At 42.9% G+C, this 27,525-nt stretch overlaps 3 protein-coding genes and 1 long non-coding RNA gene across 5 annotated transcripts; 2 read left to right on the top strand and 2 right to left on the bottom strand.

The window, feature by feature from the left end:
- On the top strand, positions 4,061 to 6,070 carry LOC110431766. The gene is made up of 5 exons (XM_021451318.1): positions 4,061 to 4,491; positions 4,580 to 4,718; positions 5,427 to 5,494; positions 5,600 to 5,692; positions 5,857 to 6,070. Exons 1-4 carry the CDS (start codon positions 4,061 to 4,063, stop codon positions 5,613 to 5,615), a joined length of 654 nt encoding a protein of 217 aa, XP_021306993.1. The 3' UTR covers positions 5,616 to 5,692; positions 5,857 to 6,070.
- Positions 9,013 to 9,650, bottom strand: LOC8057794. Its single transcript, XR_002452696.1, has 3 exons — positions 9,623 to 9,650; positions 9,443 to 9,541; positions 9,013 to 9,291 (listed from the first exon to the last, which is right to left on the bottom strand). It is a non-coding gene; the product is annotated as an uncharacterized LOC8057794 (long non-coding RNA).
- Positions 13,697 to 17,322, top strand: LOC8067539 (sucrose transport protein SUT3). Its single transcript, XM_002467230.2, has 6 exons — positions 13,697 to 13,923; positions 15,143 to 15,208; positions 15,409 to 15,507; positions 15,629 to 15,693; positions 15,809 to 16,725; positions 16,827 to 17,322. Exons 1-6 carry the CDS (start codon positions 13,765 to 13,767, stop codon positions 17,042 to 17,044), a joined length of 1,524 nt encoding a protein of 507 aa, XP_002467275.1. The 5' UTR covers positions 13,697 to 13,764; the 3' UTR covers positions 17,045 to 17,322.
- On the bottom strand, positions 23,568 to 25,427 carry LOC110432060. 2 transcript variants are annotated; one of them, XM_021452055.1, is made up of 6 exons: positions 25,312 to 25,427; positions 24,476 to 24,559; positions 24,343 to 24,387; positions 24,017 to 24,262; positions 23,890 to 23,931; positions 23,568 to 23,816 (listed from the first exon to the last, which is right to left on the bottom strand). In XM_021452055.1, exons 2-6 carry the CDS (start codon positions 24,485 to 24,487, stop codon positions 23,799 to 23,801), a joined length of 363 nt encoding a protein of 120 aa, XP_021307730.1. In that variant the 5' UTR covers positions 24,488 to 24,559; positions 25,312 to 25,427; the 3' UTR covers positions 23,568 to 23,798. The 2 variants fall into 2 exon arrangements, with proteins under 2 accessions (XP_021307730.1, XP_021307732.1); XM_021452057.1 differs by having other exon boundaries at positions 23,901 to 23,931.

The following is a 27,525-nucleotide window of genomic DNA, read 5'->3' as shown; positions in this document are numbered from 1 at the left end:
AGAACAAACTATTCATTTTTTACTAATCACACTACTACAAAAAAAATCTTTTGCCAGATATTTATTTTTTTCCGAGGCGAGCACTACAACTGCCTCGATTAATACCTCGGATTAACCGAGGCGGTAATTTTCTATTAACTGAGGTGGTTAAAAATAACCGCCTCCTAAAATAATCCATTAACCGAGACGAGCAATGTAATATAACCGCCTCGGTTAATGCCTACTAACTAAGGCGGGCATTATAATGCAACCGTCTCGGTAAATCCATTAACCGAGGCGGACACATTATGAAGCCCGCCTCCTAAAATAGTGGCCCAGCAGGTAGCCCATCTCAGCCCGATAGCAGTCATCATATAAATATGGAGCTAGGGTTTCCTTCTTCGAGCCATCTCTCACTCACTCCCCCAGCAGCGCCTCCTCCTGATCCCCTCCCCTCCAAATCCCGGGGCCTCCTCCCTTACCCTCCTCCCACTAAGTCTGGCAGCACGCCCTCTCCTCCCCTCCTCCCTTTGGTCCGGTGGCGCCCCCTCCCCTCCCTCCCTCCCTCTGGTCCGACGGTGCCCCTCCCCTCCAAGGCGTGGATCTCGCGCCCGGCAGCATGGCCACACGGGCATGGCGGGGTGGCAGCACGGGTGCTCGGCCTCGGCCCTTTGTGACGGCGCCCTCCTCTCCCACACCCTCCACCACCTCCTCTTCCACGATGGCACCCCTCCGGCCATGAAGCTCGCAGATCCAGCCTTGAGGGTGACAGATCTGGCGAGCTCGTCGGTGGGCCAGCCTTCTCCACGCGCATGGCTGTGCGACCACGAACGGTGGCGGCTTTGTGTGGATCCGGTGTGGGCGGTGGCGTGGCTCCAGATCGAGCATCTCGGGGAGCACACAAGGGTGGCGGCGCCGAGGTGGCTGGCAGTAGCGCTGGAAACGGGCTTGCCGATGGGCTTAGAAATGGGCTCTCCGGTGGGCTCCGAGTTTTTTTTGTTTTTTTTAATTCATTACCGAGGCGGGCAGCGCAACCGCCTCGGTAAAGGTCACGACTAATGGTGACCTTTGATCCGAGGCGGTTGCAAAAACCGCCTCGGTAAAGACTTTTGGCCTGCCTGTGTAAAAAAAATTTTGTAGTAGTGTCGGTGATGTAGCCTGGAAACTCACACTCTAATGGACCCATGCCATTAATCATAAGAGTAATATATGTTCTCTCGTTGCTAAAAAAGTTATTTTGGACAAGGCTGGGTGAAACATTAAGAATATAAATTATAAATAACTTTTAAGTTGTCGAGTTTGAAAATATCAAAACATATGAATATTTTTGCCTTAAAAAATACTTTCACAAAAATATATATATCACTTGTCAATAAATATTTTTAAAAAATAAAAAGTTAAAGTTATATTTTAGAGACCATGTCACTGTTCAAAACAACTTAAACTTTAGTAACATGGAAAAGAACAGCAGTGCCGGCAAGAAATCTACCATAGGGGGTTGTTTTGCGCTTTTGGCAAAGGACAGCAGTGCCGGCAAGAAATCTACCGTAGGGGGTTGTTTTGGGCTTTTGGCGAACAATACGGCAAAAGAAGGAGCACGGTTTGTTAATTTCCGGTAGGTCAGAGATATTTCCCCCCGGTTGTGTTAAGGGATGGAATGTCTCAAAAAGAAACTACAACTGATCGTATGCTAAGAGTAACTCCAACCATTATGCAAATGGACTTAGCATTTACCAAAATGCATAAAACTCCAAAAAAAACCTCCAATCGTTATGCATTTGGACTTTGCATTTTACATAGCTATGCATTTGGAGGGAGAAACTTGGCATATATGCCAAAGGAGTCTGGCTATGCAAATAGAGATCACGGGATTCTCGGTTCCACCTCGCGGGCTTTTTTCTTCCCTTCGCGCCGCCACCACTTCGCGAGCTGCAACGGCTGACTGATGGCGGCGACCTGCCTTGACGACGAACTGGTGGCGGCGACCGGAAACTGATGGGGAACAGGACCTGATGGAGATCGGTACTGGAGCCAAGGGGCGAACTTGTACGACGACGAACTGATGGCCAACAGACGACGAACTGGTACGGTGAACGGGAACTAACGGAACGGGAGATAGGTACTGCGATCGGTACTGCGAACGGGAACGCCGAACTGCGCAGCTCACGATCGGTACTGCGTGGCTGTTTGGCGTGGGAATTGATGAACGGGAGACGACGGCGGGCTGTTTGGCGGGGGATCGATTGGCCGTGCGGGAAGGAGTGCCGCGAAATAAAATTTCCGGCAAAAAAAAGATAATGGACTTGGCATTTTGCATAACTTTAGAGATCACCCGATTTTAGCCTTGCCATTTTCATTTGGGGGTTTGCAATTTGCCTAAATGCATAACTTCAAATGCATAATGGTTGGAGATGCTCTACCACTAGCTAACATGGGAACGCAAGAACTAGCATCCATACAAAACGGAAACTAACTTCGTGCACACCACCGCACGTTGTTGACTCGATCGCGCACTCACCGGCGGCACACTCGCCACGGTCTAGCTACTTCCTGCGTGATGGGAGCTCCGATCCTGGCGATGGGCGACTCGTCAAGCGCAGAGGTACGGTGACCAAAACAACAACGATCTCCCGGTCACAGTCAGGACTATTTCCGATCAGCAGAGGCAGCTCAGGTGACCAAAACAGCTAGGGCGCTATGCTCTTCTCCGGAGAAATTAACCCTAACGTGGACACCACACCATGAAACTATATACTCCCTCCGTTTTAAATTATTATACGTTGTTTTAATTTTTTATATTTAATTTACTATGTACCTAGAAAAAAAAAGTTAAGACGACTTATAATTTAGAACAGAGGAAGTAGTATATACACCATAACCATACAATTTAGAACGTTGGGAGTAATATATACACAATAACCATACATAATGTAGTTTAGTTAGTCGAACTCTTGGTATCATATATAGCAGTCCTCTGCAGAGCTAGCTAGATCGACAAGCTCTCATCAGTGACCACTGCTGACCACTGCACCTGCGGTGAAATGCAATGCACTGCACTTGAGCAGAAATAGTATCTTTCACCTGCCGACACACGCTTTATTTGCGTCCTGATCAGGGTTGCAGCGTAAATAACAGGTGAAAGCGAGTGCTAGATTTCCCACTCGATCGCCAATGGGTTGGTAAATGCGTATGCCTAGTTTACTGCAAAGGTCAGATGATAACCTTTTCAATTGCGTCCAGGACGCGAAAGAGCTACATTTAAATAAAATGTATCGTTTCCAAACAAATCAGGAGATTCTGCCTAGCTGCCACCAATGTTTTCTAAACCTCCGACGCATGCTGTCCCCATCGTCCTATTAGTGATTGCCTAACTAGCCAGCTAATAAAAACTACATCCACGATCATATACTACTCCATAGTCAAATGAGCATCCCATCGATCTTGTCTACTTCGACCATCAGATGCTAGTTCTGCACTATTTAATTACAAATTATACAACACTTTAGTAAATCTGGTGTCATTATATTAGTTAATCGCTTATATCTTGGGCTCTTGGCTGAATACAAGCACATGACGGTTCGGACTCGCTTCCGATCAAAATTTTTGTGTTTTGCTGTAAATGTCTTTAAATATGTACTGTCCACGAAACATAGCTAGATTTATTTATATGCAAGCTCACTACACCATAATTTATTTGCCATTAGAAAAACAACCATATACAAAAAAGAGATGAATTAAAATCTTTTTTTGTTAAGGAACAACATTTTTTTGATAAATTAAAGACAGCTTATTACAGAGATGAGCTCTAAAGAACTCCAGGGGTGTTAGCAGTAGCGTGGATTGGAGAAGCACGAGCAACAGCGAGAACAGGATTAACTGAATCCGGTTTGCTTACAATGTTCATAACTTCATACCCTCTTCTCCCACGCTCTATATACTAAAGTACAGTACTACTCTATCTACCATATAAAGGCTCCACATTGGACCGGTAACGAGCTGAGTTGGGCCTTCTCTTCCTGGCAGCACTAGGTTCCCGGCCTGTCCCAGCTTCTTCAATTCAGCATACGCTGTTCCTCGATGCATGGGGCACAATGTTAACAGTCGCCAGCCTCCCCCGTGCCAACCTCCCCGGGCCAAATTTATGCGCCTTTTGGCAGCCCACCAAGACGAGAATTGCAGCCCGCTTTCTAGCGATTTCTGCGAGGAAGACATCCACGACTCATTCGGTCGGGAGGGTTTCGTGAGCGCTCGCGAGCCGCACGGCTTCTTTCTTCTTCCTCCACTCGCGACGCCGCCTAGTCACGAGGCCGCCGCCACCACAGCATCCGGCCGCCCTCACCCCGACGTCCGTGCGCCGCCGCGCCATCCCCCCACTGCGCTGTCGCTCAGTCTCTCTCATCCGTGCGATGTCTACGAAGGGGTCACGCTCGAGTGCTCCTCCATTGCCGTCGTCTCGCTCCTCGTCCGTCGTCGCCATCTCCACCTCCACTGCCATTCTCATCTGTCTCGAAGGTTAGTGCATCTCATCTCCTTCGTTGCAGTAGTTTCTAGATCTGCTAGGGTTTTATCCATACCTCCATTGTGAATTTTGGAGCTGCAGATCCGTGAGCCAGGACACCGCTACCGTCGATCTCGCGCAGATGGCCGCCGCAACCCCTCCTCTCCTCCTCAGCCTTCTGACCCTGATCTCAATTCTCAGGCCCCCGCACCCCGATCTCGCACGACATCTACCACTCCAGGTGAGCTGATCACCTCCCTCCTCCTCCCGTTCCTCTGGTCCACCGCTCGCAAATCATGTCCCGCTCGCTTCCACGACGAATCCCGCCGCCCCGGTCCCGACGACTATTCGTCCGGTTCTCGGTGGTGCTGCCTGGTGCCTGCTCTGTCCACATGCCTCCTCTACTAGGCACGCAGGCGCCACTGCCCGCGTCAGGTTGATCTGGTTCATATTGCGGACTGCTCTCGGCTCATGCTCATGCGTGATTGGTCTCAATCGGATTTACTAGCGTAATTTGGCTTTGCTTGCTCCGCTCATGTATCCGACACTGTTTCCTCTAAGTACCAGCTGATACATTATGTTTGGTATACAAGATGTTGCTTATTATATCAGGATTGATTTAATCCTTCTGTTTTTGCCTTGTATGCCTTGTATCAGTTCTGCTTGCAGGTAGTCAGTGTCATTTTCATATCAAGCACATGCAGTTAGAAAGATTTTAGTTTCCACTTCTGTGAACCTTTCTTTTCTTTTGCTGCTGTGTCATTTAAGATTTTTTTGCTTGGTTAATTTAATTTTCTTGTGGTTACGTTCTTGCATGGATGGTGTTCAGCTGTTCCAGAACAACAGCTTCACATCCTTGGACTGTTCCAGAAAAAGATAATACATAGGTTGTTGATTCATACTTCAATGCAAAAGCACTTACATGTGTCTTGTTTGTGTCCACTATAAGGTCTGCAGAAAGCTTTGTGAAAAGTCTAGACTGAACAGAGAAAAGAAGAAGAGGAGTGGCAAAGAGAGGTAATCTATTTTGCAGATGACTCCTCTTAGATCACCACATGATCTGTACTTTACTATTTATTAGCAGAGCGATTTTATGGTTTCTTGTTTGTGATGTGAAAATAGATGTCATGAAATATGATTCTTCAATAACCGGCGATCCGAGCAAGTGGAAGCCGTATCTTTCCGCCGACAAGCAGTTCCTCGTCCCCCGCAATGGTACGCTAGCTAACTGCTACTGAACCGAGTCAAGAACTCAAGATGTCTATTTCCTGTCTGTCTACTGAACTACGCGGGTTCAAGTTGATGTATCCTAGCAGCACTATATTAGTTTACTTTAGGTATGTCTCTAGCTACTAATTTTATTCCTTGTTTACATGTAGGGTTCTGGTGTGGAAGCAAATGCATGATTTAAGAAGATTGTTTTTACTAGTTGCAGTGCCTATGCGAGAAGCTTATGCAAAGGAGTTTTTTTTTCTCTCGAACACTGCTTATGAAAGGAGTTGAACCATAATTCCTTTTTTTCATATATGTCTTGGATATCTGGATAGAGATGATCTATGATTTGGTGACGAATGGATTAGCTATGTTGAATTTGCCACTAGAATTAAATTTTCTATGTTGTATTGGACGATGTCAAATAATTTTGGTCTTGTGATTTTTCATGCATTATGTGCATGAAAATATTATGGTTGGCATTGATCTGTGATGATTTCCTTATATTATTCAAAAAATTGTGTTTTTTCTTGATTTTCTAAGACATTGTTTTCAATTTTTTTGCATGTACATTGGCATAAGTAATTCTCAGTTCAAAAAAATCTATGTATTTTTGGTCATGAACTTTGGCTTGATTCCATTTTGTGACGAATGGATATTTCAGTGCACTTTGGCTTCCAGAATTGTGATATTTTGTGACATGTACTTTGGCTTGGCTTTGCATGTACGTTGGCCGAAGTTAATTTCCCTGCGCCAGACACCTTGCTACCAAATGGCAACAGGAAAACTACCCCCACACATGGTTAGCTGCCCTGGAAAGGGTCGGGAATGAGAAGTCCAAAAATTTCCACCCAAGGGCGATCTTCCCTAGAAAACTTCCCTTCCCTTTTGTTGCCAAAGTAGGCCTAAGAGAGCCAGCATTCCCCCATGAGGTCTGAGCACGCGGAAACTGCACACGTACGTAGGCCTTCTGTTGCCAAAGTAGGCCTAAGAGAGCCAGCATTCGTCCATGATGTCTGAGCACGCGGAAACTGCACACGTACGTAGGTGTTAACAGTTCTCCTAGGTTGCAAGCCAAGCAGGCTTGAGACCACTGGATAAGCATTTGTTTCACGGGGTGGCCCAACAGGTCCAACGACACGCGCGTTCGCTTGACTTGTCAGTCGAGTTTGTCAGCCATTCAATAGTATTTTTTTCTCATAATAAATCAGCGAATAGTACTTTCTGCCATAGCTTACCAGCCAAATGCGCTGTTGGAGAATTTGCTGAGGAGCAAACTCAATAGCAGCAGTAGGAAGTGATAAGGAAATAGGTTCAGTACCGTGCGAAGCCTTCAACTACGAGACATTGAAGACTGAATGGTAGAGGTAGCTGGAGCATCAATTTGTAAGCCACTGATCCAATACGATCCATGACACCGTATGGTCCAAACAAGCAGAATGCAAACTTTTGACCCGAACGGTGGCTCAAGGACAACTGAGTATAAGGCTGGAGCTTGGCATATACCTAGTCACCAAGCTGAAACTGTCACTCTCTGAATGAGATTTGTCAGATTATCATTCCAAGCACTGCTGAGCACGAATCAGGTGTTGACGGACCAAATCCTCAATATCAAGTGATTTAGTAGAAAGGCCAAAGTCACTACTCCACAACCTTCAAACAGCGATGGACAATCTGTTGCTGAAAGGGGTATACAACAATGTACAGTCTGTTGCTAAAGGCTATAGCGACGGACCGCTGCTGTTGCTATTGAAGCCGTCGTTATATATATATAGCAACGGACATCATATTTAGCAACGGACAGTTCGACAGTCCGAATTTTAGCAACGGATTGTCTGATAACGCTTTTAGCAACGGACAGTCCATTGCAATAAAAAACTTTTAGCAATGGACAGTCCATTGAGATCAATTAAATATGAGAAAAAACAATCCAGATATATATAAAACTATAGTAAACATTCATCAGACAATACTGAATGAAATAGACAAATGGTGACATCCACCATACTCATTCATCAGCATATATCAAATAAGAACACACAAATGGGCACATTCATCTATATATCAAATGGGCACATATATCGAATCATGTCACTAGTTGGAGCTTAATTGTTTATATCAAGCCACAACATACAAGCACATATAGTAGCTGTATACAATATCTAGCTATTAGGTTCGAGTACAGAAGCCAAAACTACAAGATTGTAGTCCAGAACTGCTTCCAGCAACTTTCCTACCATCAAGCCAACAAGCTTGCACCTTAGTCAACACCAGCTAGTAAACAATGTTAATACTTTAGCAAAAAGCCATCAGGTTCGAGTCCAAAAGCCAACACTACATGATTGTAGTCCAAAATTGCTCCCAGCACCCTTCCTACCATCAAAACCAGCAAGCTAGCACCTGGGTCAGCACCACTTAATCCAACCAAGCTAGCACCGCCTAGCATCTCTGAGATGATCCTACAACAGCACCTTAAGAAGATCTGCGAGAACCAGCAACACCCTTAGAAGATCTTGGTTGCTGACTGCAGACCTTCAGCTGTCACAAGTATCATTAGTTAGAAACTATAGATACCACATTAAAAAAATGAGATAATAGAATCAAGCTGACATTACTCGATTAAATAGCCAAGCAATGGGCATCTTTATAGCATCGCCTAGAGTCTTGATTTCAGCATAAGGGCGTGGCACTAATGTTTCACGTCGAAGGACAACATTCACAATAACTTCACAATATTTTGTTCCAAGATCCTCACCCGCTAGCTTATTGTTTGGATTAACTGAAACAACAGTTGCCTTAGCCACTTTTTCATTACCCGTCGAGGCAAATAAGATTACCTCATTTCCAGCCTGAAGTAGATGAACTTATGAGAAATGGATAATGCTAGGTTGAGCAGATATTTAATCACAAGTATAAAATTTGCATGAGAGGTTGAGAAGATTACAAGTGCATCATGTGAAAAGTGTTGGACATCATTCCTTGCTGATGTTGTAATGTTCATGGCAGGCGAGGTTGTAGGGGCTACAACATATTGATTGGCGTCACCATCAGGTTCCTCATTACAATTTTCATTCTCCACATAGTCATCCTCTTCTTCACCATGAACATATTCATTACCCTCACCTAGTTCAGATCTTGGGCTCTACATCAAGCATAGGAAGAACAATCATAACAAAGCAAGTGCTGAATGTAATATGACAATTAAGACATGTTAGGTACTAAAAGTTCATATTAGTATCACAAAAATTTAGATTTACCATGTGTTGTCTTGAGTTAGAACCATGCTGTGAGTTTGTTTCAACATTTAAAAATTCTCGTGCCATCATTTGCTCCTCCCTTTGTTGCATTTCCAAGATACTTTGTCGTAGCACTAGATTGTCACTTTCAGCCTTTTGGCGTGCCAAAATTTGTATTTGAAGCCTTGTCGATGAGTATGCCTTCAGACCTGGGGCACCAATGTCTTGAGGAGTTGGTCCTAGACCCAAACAACGGACTCTACCCCTTGGCTCCTTTTCTCCACAAACAACAGCAAAAGCATCACCTTGCTGAATTGCCTTGTCCTTCAACTCCGGATAGATTTCAACAACTTCTTTTAGGGAATCCTAGGAAGAATGAATATGTATGTTTACAAATCTTTGACATCAAATAATTTACATAATACTTCAACTCAAAATCTCAGATTACTATGGTTATTACTACTACTGTATACTACAGCAAACTAGTGTTGGTCCATGCTTTCTAGAAAAAACTTACAATTACTGATGTTGCTGGCCTTAAAGGCTCTCCATTTTTTCTTGTATGTGTTTTTATATAGACTTCATCTCTTCGAGGAGGACGCCCAAGTTGCTGACCCTACAAGTTTTTAATTTGGACATGTCAAAATGGCCCAAAAATGATCCATTCAAATGAGGTGACAATGATAAGAGGATGTACCAGTTTATGTGCAGCAGAAGCATAGCTCGCACTGCCTGATGTATGAAGAAACTTCAGCTTTGCACGATTGTTTTTTCCTCTTTCCGCCAGAGCCTATGATAAGAAGTGTTACTACTACTACTACTACAGATTACTATTTTCTTCTCTACTTATATACAATAAATATACAGATTACTAGTCCAATAGAAGTAACTAGAAAAACAGATTCATAGTATTTAATCCTTACTTTAGACTCAGGAGACCTCCAATATTTGAGAAGAGAATCCAATTCATCATCATCTATTCTATTACCATGTAAGTTCTTTAATTGTTCATCAGTCAATGTTTCATCAAAAATTTGTCGTTTAAGGTTTGCCTTAAACTGCCTCCATTTTGCTCCAGCACTAGCCATAACTCAGTCCAAGGCTGCATCATTTATATCAAATCGTTTCTAGAAAGGCAAGAAAATAATTCAATCAGTATGGAAGAAGACATGAAGAGCAATGGCACAAATACCACACAAATATCATAACAATATATAGATAGTACCTTTATTTCATCCCAAAGTGCCATCTTCTTTTTAGCATCCACAAGCCTCCAATCAGAGCATCCAACCGGCAACATTTTCCGTGATAGAATTCCAATAACACTAGAAAGCTTCCTATAATTTTCTCCAACAGGCTGCCCTATTGAGTTTAGTTCTATTTTAATTTTAGTCATTGTGCCAGGTTCTTTTAATAATATATGATCAATTCTAGTGAGACTCCTTCCGCCTTTTCTCTTCTTTTTTATATTACTATGCATATCTGCAACTATAAGGTTCATCAAGAATTAGCTACAAGATTACAAAGTGTGATAATATGCTACGTAGGATAGAGGTGCAGCAAGCAGACATTCAGAGTTTCAGGCTCGGTAAGGCTGACTGAAGCCTAATTTTAGACAGTGTTTAATTCTTAAATAGAGGTGCAGCAAGCAGACATTCAGAACTAGTACTGTGTCGAACAAGAGCAGCCTAGATTTGTAGGAACTATTAGCAGGTTTGTAACTAATAGCAATAGCATGCAGAACTATTAGCAAATCTCAGCATGCTGTACAGAGACATGATGCAAAAATCTCACCTTCATTGTCACTTAAGAAGTCTCCAATTGTTTCACAGTCAAGAATTTCCTCATTTGCACTTGCAATCTCAGAACTTTTTGTTTCAGGCCTTGGCCGCAAATAATGATTGTTAGGTGCTCCTTCCCTTGTGCCCTGAGTTTTCTGTAGGAACATCATGTGATTGTGAATTAATCATCTACAAATCTGCATGTACTATTCTACCATGACAATGCATTGCAGGAACTTTAGGGTAACCTTTATTCTTTTCCTAGCTTGAATTGGTTGCACTATGTCTTTCATAGAAGGAAGATTCAGAGATTCCAACTTCTTTTTGTTCCTTGCACATTGTGCTATTTTCTGCAGCTCATACGGATTGATATAGGCCTCCTTATTGTTTCCTCTTGCGCTTGACATTTTTACTCCTATGAAGGAACAAACAAGTCAGCCAATTTTGATTAAGCATAAGTGCAACTATTTTGCAATAAAAGAATAACAAAAACATAGCAGCCACACTGTGCAAACAAGACTTACTTCTTAGGTTGTTTTCTAGGATTTTTTCGGTCAACAATTATACCATCTATATCAGTTCTAATAGCAGGGATAATCCCATTAACAATATCCACAGTCACACCGACATTTAAATCAGGCAATGGCACAACTAGTCCATTGCCATTTTCCATGTGCTCAATCTCCAAATTATCAATGTCATAGTAGTCTCTTGGTTTTGATTGAAAAACAACAACCCACTCAGTATCAGTTCCATCAAGAACATAGAAGACTTGAACTGCTTGTGATGCTAGAATGAAAGGCTCATCAGGAACAAGCTGCTCCAACAAAGAACAATCAACAATAGAACTCAAAATCAAATCAAATCCCAAAATCCCTCTCCCTCTCCCTCTTGACTGTTAGCCTAAACCAAATCCCAAAATCAAACTTGAGGGATTATTAACCATTCTTGACTGTTAGCCTAAGTTGGACTTCAGAATCAAAATCAAATCCCAAAATCCCTCTCCCTCTCCCTCTCTTGAGCATATATTCTTGACTGTTAGCCTAAGTTGGACCCCATCTCCCTCTCTTCGTCCTCGTCCTTCTAATCTTCTCCACTCCAATCCCACGCGCTTCGGCTCTCCGCGTCCCGCTCCGCCAGGCAGCCACCCTCGTCTCCCTGTCCCATTCGCTCCTCTCCCGCGTCGCCGCCCGTGGGGACGCCGCAGCGGCCGCACGCGCCCGGCGAATCGCTTCCCTGCTGTCGTCTCGTGGCGCGTGGTGGCTCGGCTGGGATGCGGCCTCTCCTGCGCGGTCGCGGCCTCTCGTCTCATCGCCGCTGCCGCGGAGGCCTCGCCCCTACGTACGTTCCGCCGCTGACGCTGCGCAGTGAGAGCTAAGGACTTACAGGGTTGACGCAGGGGAGTAGCGCAGGGAAGGGCGTTGGGGGCGCGGCGGATGGGGCGTCTCCCGCGGTGGAGCGCAGCCGGCCAGACGCGCAGGGGCGGCGGGGTCGATGGGGCGTCGGCAGGGGCGTTGGGGGCGCGGTGGATGCGAGCGGCGGTGGGGGCGCGTTGGGGGCGCGGTTGAGACCGTCGAGCGTCGTCGGTGGATGCGGACCGCAGCAGACGCAGGGGCGGCGGGTGGATGGGTGGGCGAGGGGGTTTGCGTTAGGGTTTAGGTCATTATGGGCCAAAATTTTCGCGGGACGGGCCGAAAACTTCGCGCCACTGGATATTTTATTTCGCGACGGACGATCCGATTCAGTTGATGAGATATAGCGACGGACGATCCAACGTAAATTTAGAATAATTATAGCAACAGAAGTATTGAAATTTAGCAACGGATGCTCTGTGGGGATCCTTTAGCAACAGACCGTTCAATGCTAATATTTATCTTTAGCAACACACTTCTGATGCTATTTAAGTGTTGTGGTGTAGTGAGTGAGGAGGATCAAGACCATAAGAACAACAAATAGAGAACAACCCAAGGCTGAGAGGAAACTCGAATTGTACCAGAATTCTGCTAACTGAAGCCACTGAATCCATTTGGCAGGACAAGCGTGGACAAAACAGTGCACATAGGTCTCCAGGCATGGTTTGGCCGTCAGTTTGTGGGTGGTACGGCGAGCTCATATTGTGATCCACACCAGGAAGCTTAAACAAGGTCTGCAAGAATAAGTTAGTTGTGAAAATTCGATCGCAATCAGGCACAATTATATTGCTTTAGGAAGGCCATGAAAACAAAGACATTGTTAAGGGTAAGCTTTGCCACACCGTGGTTGCAGCAGGTGGCGTAAAGGGTATGAAATGACAGAACTTAGAAAACTTATCGATAACGACCAAGATTTCATTAGCCGATCCGAACCGAGGAAGCCCCTCAACAAAGTTCATTGAGATGACTGACCAACCTGAGGTAGGCACTGCAGAGGCTGCAGCAAGCTAGGGTATGGTCTCCGTCAGGTTTAGCTTGCTGACAGGTTCGTGGAAAGGCTGCTGAATCCGTTGATAGGTAGCCGGCGCTCTGGAGTGGCCACCAATAGCAGTGGAGTGGAGTGCAACAAACGCTCGATTGCAGCGCCAAGTTGGAACCAAGCCAAATCTTGCCATGGTAACCTATGATGCAGACTAAAATTACGGCATGCGCTCTTACAAACATCACCCAACTGGAATAGGATACTCCCATAACACGCAGAGATCAATAATATCCCTAATCCAAACATTCCCGGGGACATGCTAGTTCTCACAATCATAAAGAGAGAGGACGCCATCCATAATTAACTGATTATTATCCTGGATTTTAGGAGAGATGCCTGAAATAGAACCAGCCAGGACTTGCAGGATTGCAGGAAAACAACACAACGCATGATTGCTCAAAAGAAGAAGGACGCTTCTCTGTCCCTATATTGGCCATGTAGCAGCGCAACACGGGCCGCTCTCTTTGGCCCCACGTGTCAGCCGCCCACCACCTCGCTTCCCCGGCCTTTAATTAAGCTTCTGACGCCCCCATTGCTCGTCCTTTCCCTCCATTACATCCATCTCCAAAAGGTCTCCTCCCTCCACACCTCTCCGGTTTGATACATGGCTGCTGATGGCACGGAGGTATCTGCCGGCGGGGATGGCGGCGGCAACAAGCAGCCGCAGATCAGCATTGTGGGGCTGTTCCTCGCATGCATGGTCGCCGGCGGCGTGCAGTACGGATGGGCGCTGCAGCTCTCCCTCCTGACCCCCTACGTCCAGGTATGTGTGTGTTGCTTCTGGATGATGAGTATGGTGGCCTTTTGTTTTTCGAATATGTTTTTTTTGGTTCTCTCTCCATATATCCGTGTTTATTTGTTCTTTTGTTATTAAATTTATTTATTTATTTATTTACTAAACTGACCTTCAAATTATTACCTGAATGAGCATTTGTGATCTATTGTTATTTCTTGAATAATGTTCTGTCCGTGGAGAGATCATATAATTCCTTTATTTTGATATAATGAGACTAATGTACTGTTGTATCAATATATTATTTTAAGGTGGGTGGCTTTAATTTTACATAGATGTCCATGAGCAATGCATGCCTTCTTTTCTCCATTTAAATTTTTGGAGATATTTTGCATCAGAGTATTCGATATAGGTCTTAACTCTAGCTACGAATTTGTTCTATTATTATTGTATAGTATTTAAATTCCAGAATTTATTTGACAGCAATTTCATTTGGTTGAGACAATTGCTTTCCAAATATGGTTTTACATCCACATTCATCAGTAGTTCCTGCATGGATATCCTTGAATTCACAAACATTTATACAGCCACATAGCTGATCTTTCACAAAGCAATCCTCAATTCAAAAGGACATCCATGAGCTGACTTCATTGTAGAGCTGACTACCAAATAAATTCTCCATATTCAAAGGCCGTGTTTAGTTGTTGAAGCGAAAAATTTCGCGACGCTGTAGCATTTTCGTTTATTTGTGGTAATTATTGTCCAACCATGGACTAACTAGGCTCAAAAGATTAGTCTCGTAAATTCTGACCAAACTGTGCAATTAGTTTTTATTTTCATCTATATTTAATACCCCATGCATGCGTCTAAAGATTCGATGTGACGGAAAATCTTGAAAAATTTTGGTTTTTGGGTGTAAGTAAACAAGGCCAAAGATGAAGTGATACCAAATGTAGAGCTGAACTTTCAACATCTCTTCTCTAATGCCCACCACAAAGAAATTTATCATAACTGCACTTAAAGAAGAGATGTTGAAAGTTCAATTTGGATCAAATGACATTATTTGTGTCAAAACCAAATAAGTATATGCATGTCACTGATGGTTGAAGTTCCCAAAAGAGATTAGATCTCACTATAACGACTGAAGTGCATCAATTATATATATCTAACTTTAAGTAGGGGGCGGTGGGTTACATATACACCTGAATTTCGCTAACGATTCTGATTGTTTCTAACATATTTGCACCAGACACTGGGGATTCCTCATGCTCTTACTTCAGTCATGTGGCTTTGTGGACCTATTGCTGGCTTACTTGTAAGTACCTGCATGTGAGTATGTAGCTAGGGAAGAATTATATATATCCAAAAGGGAAAGTATCCAATATTTTGAAATTTAATCAAAACAAGAAATTAAGTTTTGGAAAACACATTTATTAGTTATTTCTTGTTCTTAGAAATTTTAGTTTGTACAATCAGATAATATAATTTTAAGTTACTCTCGATTGCCTTGTGCAGGTGCAACCCTGCGTCGGCCTCTACAGTGACAAATGCACTTCTAAGCTTGGGAGACGGAGACCATTCATCTTTACAGGATGCATCGTCATCTGTATATCAGTGAGAGCTAATCTAAAACATATGAAGAATCGTCGTCTCGATATTGTCGTTTATAAATCACCAGTTTACTGATGGTTCATACATGATCAAGAGCTCTGATCATTTGATCCAAAATCCACAGGTGATAGTCATAGGCTTCTCCTCCGACATTGGTTACGCTCTCGGTGACACCACGGAAGACTGCAAGTAATATATATACACAGACTAGCAGCTACTCCATCATATATCTATCCAAATTAATTCCAAATACATATATATATATATATATACGCTCTCGATCAGTGACACGTACAATGTGCAGGGTTTACACGGGGAAGCGGCTGCACGCGGCCTTGTTCTTCGTCATGGGATTCTGGCTGCTCGACTTTTCCAACAACACGGTGCAGGGACCTGCGCGCGCGCTCATGGCCGACCTCGCAGGCAGCCATGGGCCGAGCACGGCGAACGCCATCTTCGTGTCGTGGATGGCGATCGGCAACATCCTGGGCTACTCCTCGGGGTCCACCGACAAGTGGCACACCTGGTTCCCGTTCCTGCAGACCAAGGCGTGCTGCGAGGCGTGCGCCAACCTCAAGGCCGCCTTCCTGGTGTCGGTGGCGTTCCTTGGCCTGTCCACGGTGGTGACCATGATCTTCGCCACCGAGGAGCCACTGGACCCGGCGGCGGCGAAGCAGGGCGAGGACGGGGAGCCGTCGGGCCCGTTCGCCGTGTTCAAGGGCATGAAGAACCTGCCCCCGGGAATGCCGCAGGTGCTCATCGTCACCGGCCTCACCTGGCTCTCGTGGTTCCCCTTCATCCTCTTCGACACCGACTGGATGGGCCGCGAGATGTACCACGGCAAGCCTGACGGGAGCCCCACGGAGGTGGCCAACTACCAGGAGGGCGTCCGCCAGGGCGCCTTCGGCCTGCTCCTCAACTCCATCGTCCTCGGCGTCAGCTCCTTCCTCATCGAGCCCATGTGCCGCAAGCTCACCGCCAAGGTGGTGTGGGTGATTAGCAGCTTCCTCGTCTGTGTCGCCATGGCCATGGTCACCGTCCTCAGCTCCTGGGCGCTCGGCGACATCGGTGGCAACGTCCAGGATGCCGCCGCGGTCGATAAGGGCCTCAAGGGCACCGCGCTTGCCATCTTCGTCTTCCTCGGCTTTCCCTTCGCCGTCCTATGCAGCGTTCCTTTCGCCGTGACGGCACAGCTGGCGGCGACCAAGGGCGGCGGGCAGGGTGAGCTAGCTGATCTCGTCTTCTTAGTTCTTACTCTCCAGTGCCTGTCGACTGTTGTGCCTGCTGATGATGAAAAAACAAAAAAAAAAAAACACCTGCAGGGCTGTGCACGGGTGTCCTCAACATCTCCATCGTGCTGCCTCAGATGATCATCGCCGTCGGCTCTGGGCCGTGGGACGAGCTGTTCGGCAAGGGCAACATCCCGGCGTTCGGGGCTGCCGCTGGCTTCGCCTTCACCGCTGCCGTTGCAGGGATCATCATGCTGCCAAAGCAGCCCAAGACCAGCTTCCGGTCCGTCTCCATGGGAGGAGGCCATTGATCACAAGTCCAGGTGATCGATCAACCACTACTGTGCGTGTGCAGGCCCTTGGTTAATTAGTGGTTCACGATTCAGTTGATCGCGGTGATCAATCAGATACCTAATAACTTCGTTGCATTTGGGTGTTGTACCGTGGCCGTGGGTTTGGTTGGAAGGCCGCTTCCGAGGCCTAAACCAGTGTAAATTACAGGCCTGTAAGTTTTTTGGGCCGGATCAAACAAGATCTTGTTTGGGTGGGTTGTAAAGAAAATAGCTTTATTGTCCACTTTTGTTCGTCTGCCTGCGTCCCCTCCGCTCATTCCTTCGCAATGCCAGCCTAAATCTACCTTTTTCGAATAGAAATATTTTATTAATTCACAATTATTATATCAAGTGATATAAAAATTACAAACCTCTGTAAAAAAGTATGTGGCCTAAACCAAACAAATAAAGAAACTGCTGGCACTCTAGTGACTCTTGTGCCACTTATTGCGATGCCGCAATAACTAGAGCTTGTGAAGTATGCTTCCGGGGATAGTCTAGCCCGTTCACTTGAGATTATCTGTTGAATTTATCAGCCATTCAATAGTGTTTTTCTCTTACAATAAATTAACGAACAATACTTTTAGTCATGACTTTTAAATTAAGCGAACATACTTTATGTAAGAAGGCAGTGGAGGAGCGTGTAGGTAAATCAAGGGGGAACTAATTAGTACTGGTTGGTTTCACTGGGTATTGTCTGTAGCGGTGTTGCCTGCTGGCACTGCCACTGCATTCTATCTTCTTGTTTTTGCACTGCAAGAAAAACTTAAAGCATCCACATGATATATAAATACATTTGTGCAAGACCAAGACCAAGAGGTCACTACAAGAGAAAGAAAAATTCCTGTCAGCTTGAATAATTCCTGATGGTTTATTAAAACCCGACAAGAATTACTATTAATCCTGATGGTCTTAGAAAACCAACAGGAGTACCCTACAATATGCCTATCAGTTACTTACAACCGACACGAATGATAAATAACTTCTGACGGCCGGTGGTAATTATAAACAACAGGAAATTCACTCTAAAGGCCTTCCCTCGCCTCGGGTGAAATCAAATCTTTGTGCTTGGGTGCGTGCACTATACGCTACTGTTCCATGGGTCTTATGCCAAAAAGATTCCACACCTACCACAATATCTACGTACTTGTCTACCCAAAGCTTATCCCAGTTACGCCTGGTGGCCCAGATTTGCTGCCCCATGCCGCCGCAACCTCTTGACTCTCCTCCCCCGTGCCACTAGCTCTAGGCCCTTCAGTGTCTAGCCACCCCTTCACCGCCGCCCCCCAGGGGCCTCCATGTAGACCGCGGTGGTAAAGGGATAGTAAAACCTCTTTTTTGCATTAAAAAGGGCTCTCCATTTTATGTTGGAGTGTATTTGATGAAACTTCAGGAAATTAACCTCTTTTGTGTAGTTATTAGAAACCAAGTGTATATATATATATATATATATATATTACATAGAGGGTGAAAAGACATCTGTTATTTAGTTGGTATGCAGTTCTGAACCTACATATGAGCTAGAATTGTTGTGTAAACTCTTGAACTAGCATGAAATTTTATATGTTATGCAGTTTGAACTTCTGTACCAGTCTGAAACCAGTGAGTAAATTTTTTTATGATGGCTAATGCATATGCTAGAATAATGTATAATTTATTAAATATATTTATGGAACAAAGGATGGTTGTGTGAGGGCAGTCTAATAGGACATTAATGGTGGTTTCTATTCCTATTAAATGAGTTGCCACATAAGCAAAATGCTGATATGACAGCCTATTCAATGAAGAAAGAGAAGCAAAATTGAAGAAATCGTTTCCACAGCAAGGAACGACGTCTTCACTCGTATCGAGACGTGAAGAAATCGGAGAAAACCCGTTGGGAAGAAACGACCGCAATCCAAGGCGCTCCACCGGATCCGGTGCGATGCAGCCCGAGAAAATCCGCCGAGGACCTTCACGCGCGCGGCCGCGCTGGCTGGACGCTGACTCTCCGTGCGGCCGCTCGATGCTAGCCACTCGCTGCTAGGCTACGAGTGCAGACAAAGCAATGCAAGCGGAGATTTCTGATCTAGCCAAAAATTGCAGCTCCTTGTTCTTGAATTTGGAGGTGGGAACGTGGGATTCGAGAGAGGAAGAAAGAGGACACAGGAAGCAATGTGAGGAGATTAGAGAGATAGAGAGCAATAGGTCATTCTGGCAAGGAGTTGAGGACGATGTCACAGCAAATCATTGCAAATTTTTATTTTACATCCACCCACAGCTGTTGTCTCCGTGTGGTTTCTGCACATACAATCCCGGATGTGAGAGAGGGGAACACAACAACGATTGGCCAATAATTTAATGAGAACGCTAAAAGCAAATCTTGCATTGAGATGGTTGGTTTCTTTGATACAAAGTCCAATGCTATAGAAACTACTTGGTTTCTACCATTGGGATTGCCCTGACCGATCCTTTCTAGATGATGCCACCATTACTGTTGGGGTTTGCGTCAGAAACTACAAAACTAACTCCTGTCGAACTTTTTCAGACGGTTTAGGCGACAGGAAATGGATACTGACTCATGTCGGTTCATTATCCCGGACGGTATCAGCCAACCGTTAGGAGAAACCTACTTTTCCTGTCGAGCTGTTCCTGATGGTTGTACCCATTCCTAACAGTTTCGGCTGTAAGGAATTTCCCTAGATCTAGTAGTGGGTGGCCATAGCAAGTTCGCATCCACTACCCTTCACTAGTGTGTACGGAGCCAATGGGTAACCAAAGATACTACTAGCACAGGAGAATAAGAATGTTTTTTTTTTCAAACACCAAATCATTTCTCATAACCAAAATGACCAACAAGTAGCTGCCGCCACCAGCAGAACTAAAGGTTTTAAAATCCTTCCATACGCCTAAAGCCAACTCCCAAACCTATGAGAAAAATTAAACTATGAGGTTGAGGAAGACATAGTGCAATGTTTATGCACCCACAAATCACACCGACAAAACGGCATTCTGTTTTTTTTTTGCAAAAACAATACTTTTTGCTGCCATGCCAATTACATTTTGCTAAGTTATCCTTTGTTAGAATCACTCCTCTATGGAGATACCAAAGTTTTTTTAATAGAGTCTTCAACATCCAAATAATTTTGTTTAAGTTGGTAACATCCATACAAATCAGAGCTAAATAATGTTCCACCGAGGACTCTCCCTTTTGGGTCCAAATTATTCTAGCGGAAAACGTCACGCTTTTGTGTAAGCAAGATATTAGCAACACGAGGAAGTAGTTCATTTCAGGCTACTAACGTCTCTATGAAATTTTTACCGGTGATGTACTAAAGACCATGGCTATCATATTTTGCTTGTGCGAGTGAGTTTGTATGAGCCAGGATATTGCTCCCTTAGAGGTGAGTTTTCAGACCACTTATCTTTTCAGAATCTCACTAGTGATCCATTTTCGTTTATGAAGGATCCAAAACCCAAAAAAAATCCTATTTCATCTTCATAAGTCCAGCCAAAAAATGTGAGTCCGCATTTCTCTTATAAGTTTGAGATAATGTCTTAGAGCCTAAATATTTATTTCTTCAGCAACCCTCTTGGAATTGCAAAAAAGGACATCATGTACAATGGTAAACTGCTCAACTTTGAGTTAATTTGTTTCCAATTGCTCAAACATCATCTCCAAATGTTCTTTCACCTTTTTTGAATAAAGATCCCTCAGCTTTCTAAAATGAATAGAGATCCCTAAACATAAAATAGGAAAATCTCTAGATTTACATCCAAAAATCTCAATATATTGGTTGTCTATTTCTTGGGCCTCGCCAAAGAAATACACTTCGCTTATGAAAAAAATAAGACATGATGCTTGCTCAAAAAAATAAGTAATAACTTTGTGTTTCGGTCTTGCTCTAGATTATGTTCTATAAAGAGAATTGTATCATCAATAGGGATGAAAAACGGATCGAATACGGACGGATATCATGAATATTACATTTGTTTTTATATTTCTGGCCGGATTTAGATTCGAATACGGATAATGTCAACCCTATTGGATAATACACGATTGGATGTCGACATCATAAATATACGGTTGTTGACGGTCGATAACGTCAACTTTTATTATAACTTTAAACCTGAAGGAGATCATGAATACACACTAGTATAGGGTTTAAACTAACAATTTCCACGAGTTTTGTATATTCTGTATTTTCAGGTTAAATTTCAGGAAAGCTGCAAAAGAGGGACTCTAATGCAAATCAAACACGGAAATGTATCCACCACGAGAAACAGCGCAAGAGGATTCAGAAATACTCTGGAAGACACCCGACGCGAGGGGGGAGCCAGCGGCTGCCACGTGGGGCAGGCCGGCCCTACCCTAGCGCCGGCCAGCCCCCTGCTCTAGGGTTTGGTGCCCCCCTTCCGGAAGCTTCCTCCACCACCTTTGAGGAGTCACCTCGGCCCTTGGTTAAGTCAGTTTGATCCGACGGCGCGCACGACTCCCGCCAGACTATAAATACATGGGCAGACCCCCCTAGAGACAAACCTCATTATTCATCAAGGCCTCAAGCCATCAAGCATCAAGTGACTTCAAGTTCATTAAGAGCTTTCTAGTTCATAGTTCTAGTTAGTTAGATTAGAAGTAGAGGACATCTAGTTCTTCATCGGGATCTGAAGCCCCTGGCGTTGGTCTGGAGCGCAAGAGTTCGGTAATAGTTCTAGTTCTAATTTATAGTATTTCATTGTATATTAGGGAGACTTTATTTTTAATAGATTCATATGTTCTTAATTACATTAGTCATTATCTACTTTGATTATATGTCTAGAATAGTTGGTTTGATCTTGTTGAATTCATGTAATTGCTCGTATATCGTTTACCTAATCGATCATTGGGTAGATGATAGACAATATGTAGACGTGGTGTCTAGATATCTTGTTTGTCTGCGAGTGCCCCCTGACGTGCCGGGTCGTGTGGTAGTCTGCGTAGGTGACAGCTGCGTTGGTTCCTCTGTAGTCCACCCTCTGTTCGTAGGGCTAGCATGGGCGCGGTCATGAAGGAGGTGACGGTTGTGTCTTAAAACCCTCATTAATTGATGCCTCTTTACATGTAATTATGATATAGGGTTAACTTAACAATGATTTCTAGATGTAATTGCACTAATTAGAGTTATTCATTGGCGTAGTATTATTATTCATGATACTTGATGATTATGCTATCACTAGTTTATCCATTGGCTAACTATTATTATGACTAGTAGATGCTCTGATGATTATCCTTATTCATGATACTTGATGATTATGCTATCACTATTATTTATCATTATTTATCTTGTGACCACTGTCTGTTATGAGTAGATTATATGACTTAGGTAATTTCATTTATTCATTCTTATCAATATAATAGATATAGTTTAACCCTTAGCATGTCCAGTGGTATAAATATAAATCGACAACCTGGATACTTCCCTAGGTAAAATGCTACAACGGTATAATTATGTGTCCACTTGCAGAACCTATTTAGTTTACGATTATATTCATATCTTTTATTTCTGCCTAGTCACAATAGTACATATGAATCTATAAATTCCTAGCAATATAATTAGAGATGATAACCTACTTTATGTATAGGAATATTAATAATTAAGGAAGTGGCTAGTTGCTAATTGACAAGTTAATTATATACCGTGCATTTTTGGTGTTGTTACTAGGAGTAGGGTTTATCTCTATTTTTAGTGATGACAGTAGTAAATGTCAACAACGATTTAAGTATTACACTACTAGAAATACCCCCTGTAGTGACGCTTTATTTATATGTTAGACACGATTTATTTCGTCTCTACAAGATTATAGACACGTTTTTATAAACCGTGTTAGAAGCGTCTTCGCATGGACCGTGTCAGGACTTTATAGAGACGAGTTTCTTAAGCGTGTCAAGGTGATAAATATACATTTTGTAGAGACGTTAATAGCATGCCTACACATATTGATATACTTTTATAGATACTTTTGTATAACGTATCTATTTATGTAGCTACGTTATATAGTAACGCTTCGTTATGTGCTCAGAATTGTAGAGACGTTCTCATAGATACATTTATATTATGTGTGTACTAATATAGTCATGTTATGTAACAATTTTTTATTGTGTGTTAAGAAGTGCAGAGACATTCTGACAGACACATTTATATTACGTATGTACTAATGTAGTCACGTTTTGTTTTGACGATTGTGTATTAAGAAGTATAGAGACGTCCGAGTAGATACATTTATGTTACATGTCTAACAGTATAGATACATTATCAAGTAATATCATTTTGCGTTTCAAAAAATATAGAGACAATTTTATATCATTTATATTTCGTGTCTACTGATATAAAAGCATTATATATATTACTATTTTATAACATCATATAAATATATACACGTATAAAAGAGACCAACTTGAAAAAATAAAGAGAACTTTACAAATTTAAACACAAATGAACTTGAACGATTAGATAATTAGAAAGTGAATCATGAAGGCATTGCATTGAAAAATCCATCGTATTTACAAAATAAGATACCAATTAATAACTCATTAAATTGCACTCTCAAAAAGAAACCTATCATAAAGAAGTATATGAAAAGTGGTATCATACAAATATCTATATTTTTCACGAACATCTAAAATCTATCTTATTCACTATGAAACTTGTTGCTTGTCTTTCCGTCCACATCAAGTTATTTGAAACTTGTAGCTTGTCTTCCCATCCACATCAAGTTACATGTTTCCATCATGCTGCAAAATAAGAGGAGATTGAGTTGACAGACATGATTTCTAATCAACGGAATGTAGCAAGAATGAAAGATACCAATGTTGTACCGGCTTGAGTTGAACTCTTAAGTTGTTTAACCTGCAATAAGACATGCATTTAGAGGGATGTGTAGTACAATTTTAGAAAATTACCAAATCATAAAGAATTTGTTGAGAAAACTTACATGTGAACGGGGCCAAGCAATAACAAAGCCAATAGCATCCCTCATAGTTATCACAGAATAGAATGGTCTAGGTAACATTTTATCTCCATTGTTTCCATTGTCAAGGGCATCAACATAAACCCCAACATATTCTTTTCCAAGCACAGTCCCAGCAATGCTTCGAGTACTGTCACGAGTCACTAACTTTCCTTTGGCCACGACTTTACAATGGTTTCTTAGTGAAATAAGATAGACTTCCAGTTGGCTCTACCATTTTTAAAGCATAAAGCCATGATCATCAAACTTGTAATTAATTTAGTTTCAAAACAAGGAAAACAAATACATACCGATCCCGATTGATTACAAGCTGGAGCTTTAGTTCTCTGAGATCTCTGCAACAGACACAATCAAACCATATCATTGATCTAGCCAGGTCAGCCATACCATGAAGGGTTACAATAATAGAAAATAGAGACATACTAGGTTGGTCATTATGCTAGCACGTGGCAAAGTTAAGTCTTCAGAACCTTTATCCGCTTGACCTTGATCGTCAATATGTGCCACCTGCAATCATAGTTGAATCCTCAATTCTGTGACATGTAACATGGGTTATGTACCACCCAATTTGAACTTATAATAATCAAAATAGATGTAGATGGCTATATTTCATAATCTAGCACATCTCAGACCATATTGCACATTGGAGTTTTCGGTCCATGCAAGAGATCTAGCAAGCCTATAGCCAATGAACATAAATATTCCTTAAATTTTAGTGCAGACTATTGTTTTCAACTTGTATTGAGAGTTGCAACAAGACTGTAAATTTAATCTCAAATCCAGATTCCCTCCAAAATTATCATAATCAGAGTAGTAGCAAGTCTTTAGTCATGTGAAGTGTATAGCATCACTGTGCCTAACCCATGGCTTATCAGCCAGCAATTTCACATAACATAATTGAGCAGAATTGACGGACATCCACAGACCTGCTAGATTAATTAGTGGCAAGTTGTGGCCTTGTGGCTTTCCTCAACTTGCCCTGCCTACTATACATTATATATTCTAAATAGAAAGTACTCGGACAAAGCTTGCAAAACTCCTTTTTTCTAACAAGCAGTGTTTCTCAACTACAATTTGCTAAGGAAACACATTTATTATTTCAAGAACGGGTCCACGCAATAGTCATATGATGCATGCCAATTGTCAAGAAATGATCTTGCAGCCAAAAGATAAATATACACATTCCTGTTCATTCACAAAGAAAATGAAGCTTCTTTCTGGCACAATTAGGCTACCCTTTTTTCTAGTGGCAAACTTACGAATTTGTGATATAATTGAACAATGCTAGATGGACAACACAAGCAAGTTCATAAAGCATAGTTGAGCCCAGTTGTTGCCTCTGCTCAGGATGCGTGCACCTCTTCTGCTAAAAAAACATCAGGCGACATTAAATATTAGTTGAGCCCATAAGCCATCATCAATAATAATGTTTAAAATCTTTATAAGATAATAAAAAGTTATGACAAAATCCTTGTCATATATAACTTTTTTTTGACACTTGAGGTAGAATGTCAAGAAATATTTTAAAACAGGTTCCAACCTATTGCTACCGCAAGTTTTGTGTTATTTTTTATGTTATTAATATTCTATAATTTTTTATGTTCTTTTTTATGACATAATAGTATTATATACTATAGTGGCCAAGAGTACAAGCATGTCTGAAAGACACTTGATGTAGAATGTTAAGAAAATATTTTCAAAATTTAAAACTCAAATTTTATGACAATATAAACATAAGTACAAATGTTAACTACAAATTAGTAGAAAAAAATATAGATATACAAGAGGACTTACATATGTAACAAGTGTTAATAAATTTTTTACAATGTCTCTACATGCTACTAACAGATGACCAACGTATATTTAACTTCGTTTCATTTTGAAATGTTTTTAATATTGTAAAGTATTTTTACATGACTAAGTATGATTGTTGATACACTTTGCAACGTGTATAGATTATACTAATGGTTTAAAGCATGTCTAACTTCATGTTATTTTGAGATGACTTTAGTATTGTATCAAAAAGCATCTTTAATTGTCCACAGAACGTTCTATGCTATGCTTTGTAACGTGTCTAGAAGCTATTGATGACTAAAAGCGTGTCTACCATCGTGTCATTTTGAGACGTTTTCAATATCATCTTAAAAAAGTGTCTCTAGATTCCTTTTGACACTAAAAGCGTGTTTAATATTGTGTCATGATGACACGTTCCTAAAATCGTGTGAAAAACATGTTTACATGACTATGTAGAGACGACTTTAGTGTCTGTTACTACAAAAGCGTGCCTAGAGACACTTTTTCCTGTAGTGTTAGGATATGGATATGGATACGGTATCGGATGTTCAATATTTATGCTAGGTTGATCCCCACTGGCCCAAGTCCAAAGACTGGGTCGAACCTTGACCATGCCCAGATCAGGGACGTCCAACCGACTCCTGGTTGGTGGCCCCCCGTTGCAAAGTGCCATATAAAAGGAGGTGGGGTACTGGGGCATAGATTAAGAGGTCCACTGTAGCCACCATATCCCCACCTACAATCCTAATCCGATCCAAAGGGTGGCACTGCCAACGAAGGGAAGCCCCACTACCTCTAGGGCTACCACACTTCACTCACTCCTCACCACTAACATTGAGACCATGGCGAGCCCCTCTTCCTCCTTTGACCCCTCTACTATGCCCATCTTCCACCCTCACTCTCTCTCATTCATGTACACAACATCCACAAGTTTTATGCACAAAAGAAGTAAAGCACCCGCTAGATCTACACATAGTTGATCCTAAAATACTAACAATGGTATCAGAGCCGGGTTGCTACCTAGCTGTGTAGATCGGTTTGGGGAAGAAAAGGGAGTTGATTCCTTTTTTGTTTTCAGATTCAACTCGAAAGAGCATGGACAGAAAAGGGGATCCCTAACCCTAACCCCAAAAGAACGAATTTTGATTTGACAAAAATCCCCAAATCCCCAAATCCTCACCTGGACGGCGCACGCGCGGCTCTAGCTGTACGCATGCTCCGACGAAGGGCGTCGCAACGACGCCACCATTCTCTCTCCCTCCGGTCACCACAGGTGGCCAGTAGCTGCTGTTGTTTTTTCAACATGGCGCAGAAGTAAGAGAGAAGGGGAGGAGCAAGAGAAAGGAAAGAGGAGGGGAGACTAACCAGATTTGCTCTAGCGAAACACTTCCTCACTGGCACTGACGGCCACCGTGGCTGCCACCATAGTCAACAATGTAGGCGAAGGAGAGAAGGGGATGGGAGAAACTAATTTAGGGTTTCAGGGGAGGTGGCCGCCATGGGTTCTTGTACTCACACGAGGATCAAGGATGACTCTCTGATGACATCCAACGGCCAGGGACAGCCGGCGCCGCGTTGGACTACTTTAGGCCTAGGCTGGGGTGCACTTTCCCGGTCTAGGCCCAGGTTGCGGCCTGGGCGCGGGGACTGCAGTGTGCGTGATAGAGCGACTGCTGGGC

Source organism: Sorghum bicolor, chromosome 1 (genome assembly GCF_000003195.3).
Source record: "Sorghum bicolor cultivar BTx623 chromosome 1, Sorghum_bicolor_NCBIv3, whole genome shotgun sequence".
Lineage (NCBI taxonomy): Eukaryota > Viridiplantae > Streptophyta > Magnoliopsida > Poales > Poaceae > Sorghum > Sorghum bicolor.
The sequence above is the reverse complement of the archived record's forward strand: the minus strand, read 5'-3'. Positions and strand labels throughout refer to the sequence as shown.

What these genes read in the sequence shown, in the direction of transcription:
- LOC110432060 (XM_021452055.1), bottom strand. An exon ending in CTTGTAATCAATCGGGATCG is followed by an intron (nt 24,263 to 24,342) that starts GTATGTATTTGT and finishes TAAAAATGGTAG; the next exon opens with AGCCAACTGGAAGTCTATCT. An exon ending in TTGCTTGGCCCCGTTCACAT is followed by an intron (nt 23,932 to 24,016) that starts GTAAGTTTTCTC and finishes GTCTTATTGCAG; the next exon opens with GTTAAACAACTTAAGAGTTC.
- LOC8067539 (XM_002467230.2), top strand. Translation starts at nt 13,765, where the DNA reads ATGGCTGCTGATGGCACGGAGGTATCTGCCGGCGGGGATGGCGGCGGC. An exon ending in GCATCGTCATCTGTATATCA is followed by an intron (nt 15,508 to 15,628) that starts GTGAGAGCTAAT and finishes CAAAATCCACAG; the next exon opens with GTGATAGTCATAGGCTTCTC. An exon ending in GACCAAGGGCGGCGGGCAGG is followed by an intron (nt 16,726 to 16,826) that starts GTGAGCTAGCTG and finishes AAACACCTGCAG; the next exon opens with GGCTGTGCACGGGTGTCCTC.
- LOC110431766 (XM_021451318.1), top strand. Translation starts at nt 4,061, where the DNA reads ATGGGGCACAATGTTAACAGTCGCCAGCCTCCCCCGTGCCAACCTCCC. An exon ending in CATTCTCATCTGTCTCGAAG is followed by an intron (nt 4,492 to 4,579) that starts GTTAGTGCATCT and finishes TTGGAGCTGCAG; the next exon opens with ATCCGTGAGCCAGGACACCG. An exon ending in CACGACATCTACCACTCCAG is followed by an intron (nt 4,719 to 5,426) that starts GTGAGCTGATCA and finishes GTCCACTATAAG; the next exon opens with GTCTGCAGAAAGCTTTGTGA.